General features: G+C 31.9%; 1 protein-coding gene across 1 annotated transcript; it reads right to left on the bottom strand.

The window, feature by feature from the left end:
• Positions 1-1543: 1543 nt before the first annotated feature.
• On the bottom strand, positions 1544-6409 carry LOC139484984 (uncharacterized). Its single transcript, XM_071269064.1, has 3 exons — positions 6101-6409; positions 2365-2589; positions 1544-1899 (listed from the first exon to the last, which is right to left on the bottom strand). The coding sequence occupies exons 1-3, from the start codon at positions 6324-6326 to the stop codon at positions 1664-1666; spliced, it is 687 nt and encodes a 228-aa protein (XP_071125165.1). The 5' UTR covers positions 6327-6409; the 3' UTR covers positions 1544-1663.
• Positions 6410-10543: the final 4134 nt, after the last annotated feature.

Below are 10543 nucleotides of genomic sequence, written 5' to 3'. Positions count from 1 at the left end.
ACGTCTTCCGATTAGCTAAAAGTCTTTTGTCTATCAGCTCATATATTATTTTGTCATGTGACTGTCACGTCATCAACGTTTTTCCATGATGTAAAAATTGGAATTTAAGAATTAAATTAAATACTGATCGATATCAAAGTTCGTTTTAACAAGATTTGTTAGTGAAGTTTGAACTAGCTTTATTAACATCGAATACTCATAGTCCGGTGTTTCGTGTTTTTAGAGCTGTTCCTGTGTGGATCTTATAAGTCATGTCCATTCCAATTGAATTTTACCGTAAATTTTTGGTTCTTAAATTTATCTATAATTGATGTTACACTTCTGTCCCGGATTAGATACATAGGTAAATCCCTCAGAAAAGTGCTTTAGCCTGCGATATTCATTTATGTGCCTGTCAGAAGTCATGAGCCAGTACTCCAGAATTAGCTATTGACTGTTGAGTGCACTGATGGTTTTAGGTCTATTATTTAAGCATACACTATGTCGATATTTTTTTCTCGATTCAATTGGTTTAGCTTTTGTGAGGTATCGCTTCACCATCATAAGAAACATCTATCTTAAGTTTCATGAAATTTGGATAAGCGGTTCTCAAGTTACGGTGCGACATGTGGACGCCGGACAGACGGACAGACAGACAGACGGACGGACAGACGGACGCCGGACATTTGTATACCATAATACGTCCCGTCAATTTAAAAAAAAAAAGCATTTGAATTCGACGAAAATTAATACTTAAAACTTTTATTTTCAGTTTTTGATAATAACTCAAAAAAGCTGCTATTCAAAGAAACATACAAGAAAAGATGAAAGACATTTTCAGTTTTACTCTTTGATTTTCGGTTAATGATATTTGCTTAAACGAAAATCTAGTGAATTACACCGGTAGTTATGTGTTTCTTAGGTATGTCATATGATATATAGATTCAAAAACTGCACCTTTTGTGAGGTTCGATATTGCTTTAACGTCTGATGGCTTTTAAAAAAAGAATAGGCCGTGTAACGTTACATTGCAAAATTTAGATATTGTCCACAATTCAATTATTATTGTACAATTTAGTCAAGTGCAAAAATGTTTCTAATTTTTCATCGAAATTTTAAGATTAAGATAGAAAATAGGCAGGATTGTTAGAATTTTTGTTATTAAATGTATTGCTTGCCGAAGCATAAGCCGGATAGTTTTATTCAGCAAGCTATCGAATGTTGGAACGAATAATATTAAGGACAATACATTATATAGTATTTACACAAAGATCAATTCTCCAAAGACTGACTGAATGCCAAATTTGATGTTTTTATTTCGACCTGAGACATTGCAACTTTTAGCACTATCCTACGACACCTATGCATATATCCTACTTAAGGACTAAATTTAGGAAATATCTTTTCTAAGAAGACTTTTGAAAACCTGACTGATGACTAAGTCATGTCCTAAGACATGATTTAGTCATAGAACAGCTTCGATGACATAGCCCCTGGTACTTAATACGACTGTATACATGTACATATACGAGTCATTTGTATTTAACTTTATTTTTTGTGTTCAGTTCAATTTAACCTACTTTCATGATTCTTATTTGTTTTACAATTGGCTAATTTGTTTATAAATACAAGTAAGAAAGAAAAAAAAACATTTAAAAATCAGTTGTTCATTTTAACTGTAATTTTACTTATATATAGATTCACAGAATAATTTTTCGGGGTTGAAAATTTCCTTTTTATTTTCAAAATCGCACATGTCATTGTATACGACTCTTTCATTCTTACAAACGGCAAAATATGGTGAGCCTTCTCTGCCGGTCCACGGATTTAATCCATTTGGTAATCCTTTACAACTCGGATATCTCACATAACAAGGTACACATCCTTGTGCAGATCTGCATTGATTTTCATCATAGTCGCCTGCAAAATAGTAAAAAAATATAGCGTGAACTCTTTACAAAATTCTTTGATATAACTTTTCTTAATTGAAATACGCAGGGTTTTTTTGTGTCTAGTGTGTTGTTATAGTATACTGTCTACAGTCATAAAAACTGATTGATTTGGAATATAATTGCTTATCTACTGGTGCAGGCATGATCTGTCGTCTCATTAAGATATTTTATCAAATGCACCCTCTAAATTGTGTAACATTCATGTTGCAGTATTACATAGAAATCAAACGTACATTTAAATATAAATTAATCAAGTATTTTTCTTTAACAAGGACACCGCCGAGATTACCTCTTATCTTTTGTAAGAACTAGTAGACATCGTTATCATCAGCTTATACAATAGTTATAGACGAATGATTTGACATTACAAAAGAATCACTTTCTGGGGGTCATCTTATAAAAAGTACAAACTAATAAAAATACAAACACTTACATGGATCTTTGTAAAGTATTCTTGACCCACAATTTGCTTTTTCAGGTTGAACACATCGGCTGATGTTTTCATCAAACAATAAAGGGTACGGACATTCTTCCACACTTTGCGTTGTGCAATCGATATATTTAGAACAACTTTCTTCATAAGTTAAAAATACAGAGTTAGATTTTTCACAGATGGCGACTGGTGAAGCATTGATTGGCAGATCTGACTTCTTGGAACCTACATAAAATTACAAAGAGAATAAACGCTTTCAGTTTAAAGTTTTACTACAGTTTAAAGAAACAAAAACATACCAAGCGCATAATATATTATCGAAAGATCTCGGTTGTTCAGAGCATGCACTTATTTGGCTTTTTTGTGTATTAATAGGTTCTTGAACAGTCCTATTCTTCATAGTCAATATTCATGATCGTTTTATGATATTTGTTGCAATAAGATACGGTCGTTGATTTCACAGATGAAAGAAATACTAATGCTGTTTCTCACATTTTTACTTTTTATTTACAAAGTAGATTTATTACTCTTAATTCAAATATCGAAAATATTCAACTTAGCAACTCTTGCACTGGCATGAACAGATGGATATTGTTTTGATTGAAATTTACTGTTATAAAACTTCGAAAATGATATAAAATTAAGGAATATATGAAAAGCTCTGATTCATTGTCCTGCTTTTGTTATACTTTAGATCATCTCTCAATACTGTATTAGGTTTTTTTTTTTATTATTATTTTGGGTTCGTTCATAACCAAAGAGACATAAAAATGCCGAAACGCGCATCTGGAGCAATAAAATTAGCACCAATCATGTTATTAGATGGGATTCCATTAAGACACTACATTTCAAGAGCAATTTTTGCTAAAGTCAAACAACAGAAATAAAACTAAGGATAGAAGGCAATGCATTTGCCTTATATATATATATTTGTCCAATCGATCTACACATGTGTTACACATGTTACACGCAGTGATTGAAAACAAAAATGTCAAAAACCGACATTTGAATTTCAAATAAAAACAGTGTCTACTTGAAATCTTGAAGTACTTGAGCATAATGAAAAATAAATATTTTTTTCGAAACTCGGTGCCGATATTTGTCGTTATTTTCCGTTAACTAATTCGATCCCTTTGCTCAATAACATGGCATTTTCTCACTTTCAATCTTGTTCAATTTTTCTTAATCGAATCTGCATTTGTTTTGCATTTACTAGTATTAAATTCGAGTTAAAAACTTGTGTATCGTAACTTTGTTAACTAATATATCATACTGAAATTGAGATTAAACTGATGTAACACAGTGGTAACCAATTCATGACAAAATAAACAGCTGCGTCATGAGTGCATGATACGCCCTTCGCCTTGTGTGAGAAGTTTTATGCTGCTGGACGTTTCGTCCCGGAGGGTATCACCAGCCCAGTAGTCAACACTTCGGTGTTGACATGAATATCAATAATGTGGTCATTTTTATAAATTTCCTGTATACAAAACTTTGAACTTTTTGAAAAACTAAGGATTTTCTTATCCCAGGCATAGATTACCTTAGCCGTATTTGGCACAACGTTTTGGAATTTTGGATCCCCAATGCTCTTCATCTTTGAACTTGTTTGGGTTTATAAATATTTTTGATTTGAGAGTCACTGAGGAGTCTTATGTAGACGAAACGCGCGTCTGGCGTACTAAATTATAATCCTGGTACCTTTGATAACTATTTACACCACTGGGTCGATGCCACTGCTGGTGGACGTTTCATCCCCGAGGGTATCACCAGCCCAGTAGTCAACACTTCGGTGTTGACATGAATATCAATAATTTTTATAAATTTCCTGTATACAAAACTTTGAACTTTTTGAAAAACTAAGGAATTTTTTATCCCAGGCATAGATTACCTAAGCCGTTTTTGGCACAACTTTTTGGAATTTTGGATCCCCAATGCTCTTCATCTTTGTACTTGTTTGGGTTTATAAATATTTTTGATTTGAGTGTCACTGAGGAGTCTTATGTAGACGAAACGCGCGTCTGGCGTACTAAATTATAATCCTGGTACCTTTTATAACTATTTACACCATTGGGTCGATGCCAAGTTGCTGGTGGACTTTTCGTCCCCGAGGGTATCACCAGCCCAGTAGTCAACACTTCGGTGTTGACATGAATATCAATAATGTGGCCATTTTTATAAATTTCCTGTATACAAAACTTTGAACTTCTTGAAAAACTATTTTCTTATCCCAGGCATAGATTACCTTAGCCGTATTTGGCACAACTTTTTGGAATTTTGGATCTCCAATGCTCTTCATCTTTGTACTTGTTTGGGTTTATAAATATTTTTGATTTGAGCGTCACTGAGGAGTCTTATGTAGACGAAACGCGCGTATGGCGTACTAAATTATAATCCTGGTACCTTTGATAACTAATTATGCAATAATCATAAATAATTTCTGAGATACGGCGTGACATGTGAAAAAAACCCCGTTGTTTTTACAAAAAAACTCACAACAACTGTAAAATAAAATTTTGAATCGTCACAACAAAATATACAGAGTCTTTAGAGTAATATAACTAATAAGTGTGTAAAGTTTTAAGCAATAGTCATTAATGGTTTTTAAAATACGATGCAACATGTGAAAACCCCCCTCTTTTTAACAAAAAAGTCAATAACTCCAAAATAACATTTGGAATCATCACCAAAAAGTATACAGATCTTTAGATTAATATAACTAAGAAGTGTGTGAAGTTTAAATCAATAATCAGAAATCGTTTTGGAGATACAGCGCGACATGTGAAAATTACACCCCCTCCCCTGTTTTAGTTATAAAGTCCCGTAACTCAAAAAGTTTAAATCCTATTTTCACAAAAAAAAAAAATACAGATCGCTTCACCATCATAAGAAACAACTATCTTAAGTTTCATGAAATTTGGATAAGCGGTTCTCAAGTTACAGTGCGACATGTGGACGCCAGACAGACGGACAGACGGACGGACAGACGGACGCCGGACATTTGTATACCATAATACGTCCCGTCAATTTAAAAAAAAAAAGCATTTGAATTCGACGAAAATTAATACTTAAAACTTTTATTTTCAGTTTTTGATAATAACTCAAGAAAGCTGCTATCAAAGAAACATACAAGAAAAGATGAAAGACATTTTCAGTTTTACTCTTTGATTTTCGGTTAATGATACTTGCTTAAACGAAAATCTAGTGAATTATAGTGATAAATCACACCGGTAGTTATGTGTTTCTTAGGTATGTCATATGATATATAGATTCAAAACTGCAACAAGTGTATTACGATATTTCTCCACTGGAGAGAGTATAATTTTGATATTTAAAGCGCGAGGCTTGTCGAGCTTTTTAAAACAATTAAGATTCAAATGTTGAGAGTGGAGAAATATCGTAATACACGAGTTATAGTGGTGAAATCTGTTTCTGTAATGATTTTTATCCTTCCTTTTCAAACATTTGCAGAAAGTTTTGTTCGTTATAATATATGACGCCATCAGGCATGGTCGCCTTTTTTCATAATGTCACAATAATTCAGAAGAAATAAAGAAAATTTAACATTACAATTAAATTTCAACCAATCATTTGCTGTGAACATATAATTCACTAGTGACGAGGAATGTCATTTTCTCACACCGCTCAGGAAATGTGAAAGTAGCACAAAATTTAGAGAAACTATATCATAAATTGAAAAAATCTTGCTAAACGGATAGTGATCCTAGTTACTTACATTTGTCATGGTCAGAGCCTTTTTCTACACATGTCTTTGTTTCTTCTTCATACACTTGATCTTTCTCACACTTATATTTATGCTGTAAAGTCCCAAAACACAAATAAAATACACCGCAGTCTGATGGATCCCTTTTCCAGTGTACTTTCTTTGACCCATCACAAATATTAGTTGAGCATACGGGAATAATGATGACAGTGAATGCAATGATAGTAAGAGTATTCATCTTTGTTTGTGTTTAAGGTACTTCGACTTTGAATTCAGTTGTTATGAGAATGAACGTACTCTTGATCTCTGTTTTAAACAAGTTAGTCCACCTACTTTCATTAAACAATAAAGCACTAATCATTACAACTACCACGCCAGATACACAAACATGCACATTTACCAAGTATTTAATGGACTCTCTCCCAGTAACATTACTATTTTGCTCGTCTTTTACTTTCATGTTTTATTTCCGTGCTTCTAATTTCTGACATCACAACCTGAAGAAGGGTTAGTCAGGTAATTTATTAAATTAATTGCATCTGTAAATATTTACTTACGATTGGGATGGTCTTACTATTTTGGCGGAAGTAATTTTAACATATAGGGACTGACATTCAAGTTATTTAAAAACAAGTTGCTTTCTTTAAAAAAAAAAAAAGCAAGACATGAACCTTAGAATCGCTGACTGACGGGTCACCAAAAGATCATTGCTGAATTTGTGTTTGCTTTTGAATTGAAATAATTGACTGTGAATAGAAGAATCCAGTTGAAAGTATATATTTACAGCTTCTATTTGAACAGTTATTTTAAAGCTCGACTATTTTACATATTTTTCCCGATGATAACCCATTGGCAAATCTAAATTTCTACTAACAGGATGACTTATGCAAATTACACAAACCTATCGCAATATAAATTTATGCACTCAGTTTGCTTTATAATCTGGAATTCTGGATGCATTTATTTTATCTATCATATCTTTTTATTTTGTTTCCTAAATGAATGCCTTTTTATTCTCAACTTGTATTTGAAGCTATCTTTACTCATGGTAGATGTTGTATGCGGTTAAACCTGTGGCATGCAATTGATTGGGACCTCTCATGAAAAGACTTATTTTGGTCTCATAAAACATCTCAAAATTTAAGGATTTCCTGATTTTACTTAAATCAATTCAAACATTGAGAAACTTAGTTTTGCCAAAGAATTTCTTAATTCAGATGTTTATGAATACCTGTACACACTTTCAAAATAAACAATTTATATAAAAAGGTATGTAGATATAAAAAAAACGCCAGACACGAGTTAAGTCTACAAAAAAAGCATCAGCGACGTTCGAATGAAAAAATTTAAAAGGCTAAATACATTACAAAGTTAAGGAATCTATTCCTTGGAAAGACAATCCTCAGCTTTTTGAAAAGGTCAAAGTTTATAATAGGACAGTAACTAAAAAAAGAAACAAAAGAGAAACAACTCGAGGTCAGAATACCGTTAGTAATGATGACCGTGCTTGAAAGTCACATGTAAAGCTCTTTCTGCCATGTCCTGAATTTAGATAACAAAAACGAAAATAAGCTTCCACGAGTGAATGTAATAGTATTGCATGCAAGCAGTATTTTAGCGCACGAAATAGTAAATAGGCGGCATCTCACTGATACTCAGGAAAAGAATACGCATTTGCGTAATCACATATCTGAATTCGAATGTCCAACGGCCTACATTGAATGTTTTGACTCCGGATTAACTGACATTTTATCCGGAATTTTTGAGAACGCAAACCGATATATATAGCGTGCTTTTGAAATGTGATCTATGATGTGAATGAATCAAGACGTGTAGAATAGTTGGTCAACACAATTAATACAATTTTCAAAACCGTACCATAGTACAAACATTTAGATTAAACTATTAAAACAAACAAACAAAAATTGAATTAAAATTTTATAATAAACTAACGTTCCTGTTAGTAATTTTTTTCAAATTCTTTTTAATATATATAATAAAAATAAACGCGAACGTGAAATATTTACGGATGGACTTTTTATTTATCGAATGAATCTATTCTTAAATTCTAACATTCCACTATGTGAATATATTACCGTGCAAAATATAAGCTAAGACTTCTAAATCCATACTAACAGTATAAAATAATCAACATTTTGGGTTGTAAATTAAATTTTGGTGTAATTATTGTAAATTATTTGTACGGTTGTTGTGAGCTGCAAGGATTTAAAATCATGCTTTATGAATTGAAAACACATAAGTATTTTTATTCACGACCGTTTAAAATGTAAATATTTAATAAATTGATCTTACTTTCCGTTTTATGGATATCATGATGATTACAATACAAAAAAAATAAAAAATAATTACTCATAAAACATAAAAACTTAAATGGTATGAAATAATTAATGTAGAAATATAAGATTATTGTTTATACACATTTTTTTAGGTAGGATGCAAGAATTTATTTAGATTTAATTTTTATGTTTCCTTTACAAATGAATATTTAAAAATACCAAAGCAGAGTTTCTTGTCATATAAAATACTTTAATTGCAACTCTGAAATTATTCAGATCTCAATCATTGTTAGTTTCTCCAGAAACATAAATACAGTATTTATTTTGTATATATTTGTTTGATTCCGATTGAATTAAATACTTTTGATAAAAATATTATCTTTCAGTTTTCCGATCTAAGATTAATATTTTAACCAGAATGTTATCTCCCGTAAGTCTAGTATGATGAAATACACAGTATCCCATGGTTAAATCTTCAAACATAATTAGTTTACATGAGGGTATGGATGGGGGGGGGGGGGGGGGTCTGTTATTCTGTAAACATTTAATTTTCACCCCATTTTTCTCTTATCTTTAAAAAATTAACCCCTTTTTTCTCTAATCTTCCAAAAATTAACCCTTTTATTCTCTAATCTTCTATTTTTTGGCTTATTATTCTCTAATCTTCTATTTTTTGGCTTATTATTCTCTAATCTTCATTTTTTAAGGGCATTATTCTTTAATCATTTAACCCCATCCAAACCCTCTTACATGTTATCGAGACAATACCACGATATAATTGACCCAGATACATACAGTGCACAGTGGTCGTTTTAAAACAAATATAATTGCGTCGTCAAGGGCCATCAAGGGACAATATCAAAGACGTAGATAACAACCTGTTAAGACCTGTATAAATGACCGAAAACTTTAGAGACGTTCCGAGAATTTTATTCTGACTTGCGGCCGAGAGATATCTAGTGGCCCATAGACACATCCAAAACTCGCCAATATATACTCATGAACTCCTCAGGGGGTTCACGCAACAAAAAAAAACTGGAGAGGAAATAATGAAAGATAAACGAACAAATATGTTAGTCGTTGGTTCATGTCTGTCATATTTGTTTTTCGTAAACTATTTTGTTATAAATTAGGCTGTTAGTTTTTTTCACGTTTGAATTGTTTCATATTTTGCATGTCGGGGCCTTTTATAGCCGATCATACGGTATGGGGTTTTCTCATTATTGAAGGCCGAACGGCTGCTTATAATTAATTGCTTTCATATACTTCATTTGAACTTTGGTGGATAGCTGTATCATAGGCCACTTCTCTTTATTTTTATACGAATTTTAATTTCCTTAATTCATACTTTTTTGTTGGTATAATTGCTTGTGTCAAGATTAAGACTGTTTTAATGAATGTGATGTAACATACCATATATTGACCCGAACGATATTAATCGTCTGAACGAAAGTATAAATAGAAACATTTCAAAAGACGAAATTAAAAAATGTATTAAAAAATTAAAAAAAAAACAATAAGTCCCCAGGGGAAGATTTGATTGTAAATGAGTAAATCAAGTCAACAGAAAATATATTCATAGATATTTACGAACAACTATTTATTATCATCTTTGAAACAGGTGATGTCCCAGATAGTTGGCTGATTTAAAATATTAAATCGTACCGTTTTTCATAAACAAAGGTGACAAAATGGACCCAAAAAATTATAGACCAATCACAATTCTGAGTTTCCTGCATGGGGAAACTCTTTACTGCAATTTTGAGTGAGCGATTAACTGAATTTTCAGACGAATTTCTTATCTTAAACGAAAATCAATGTGGATTTCGCAAGGGCTATTCAACAACCGATAATTTGTTTATAATTTTTAACTTTTTTGAAATTCTAAAAAACAAAAAGAAAAAATGTTTTGCTCTTTTATTGATTTTGAAAAAGCTTTCGACAAAGTTTGGCGGGATGGACTATGGTACAAGTTGCTAGTGAATAATATGAATGGTAACATGTATAATATAATTGTAGATATGTATAATGGTGAAGAGTATTGTATTTCTTATAATGATTGTAAGTCAGATTTTCCCCCGTGTAGAACTTGAACGGGGTACGCTAAGCGGAAAATTTATCTCCATTTCTTTTCGCCTTATTTATGAACGACCTCGAG

Source organism: Mytilus edulis, chromosome 1, assembly GCF_963676685.1.
Source record: "Mytilus edulis chromosome 1, xbMytEdul2.2, whole genome shotgun sequence".
Taxonomy (NCBI): Eukaryota; Metazoa; Mollusca; class Bivalvia; order Mytilida; family Mytilidae; genus Mytilus; species Mytilus edulis.
The sequence above is the reverse complement of the archived record's forward strand: the minus strand, read 5'-3'. Positions and strand labels throughout refer to the sequence as shown.

Coding starts and splice junctions, on each gene's coding strand:
- LOC139484984 (XM_071269064.1), bottom strand. CDS start 6,326: ATGAATACTCTTACTATCATTGCATTCACTGTCATCATTATTCCCGTA. Junction 2,590..6,100: donor AGGCTCTGACCATGACAAAT/GTAAGTAACTAG, acceptor AATTTTATGTAG/GTTCCAAGAAGTCAGATCTG. Junction 1,900..2,364: donor AATACTTTACAAAGATCCAT/GTAAGTGTTTGT, acceptor ACTATTTTGCAG/GCGACTATGATGAAAATCAA.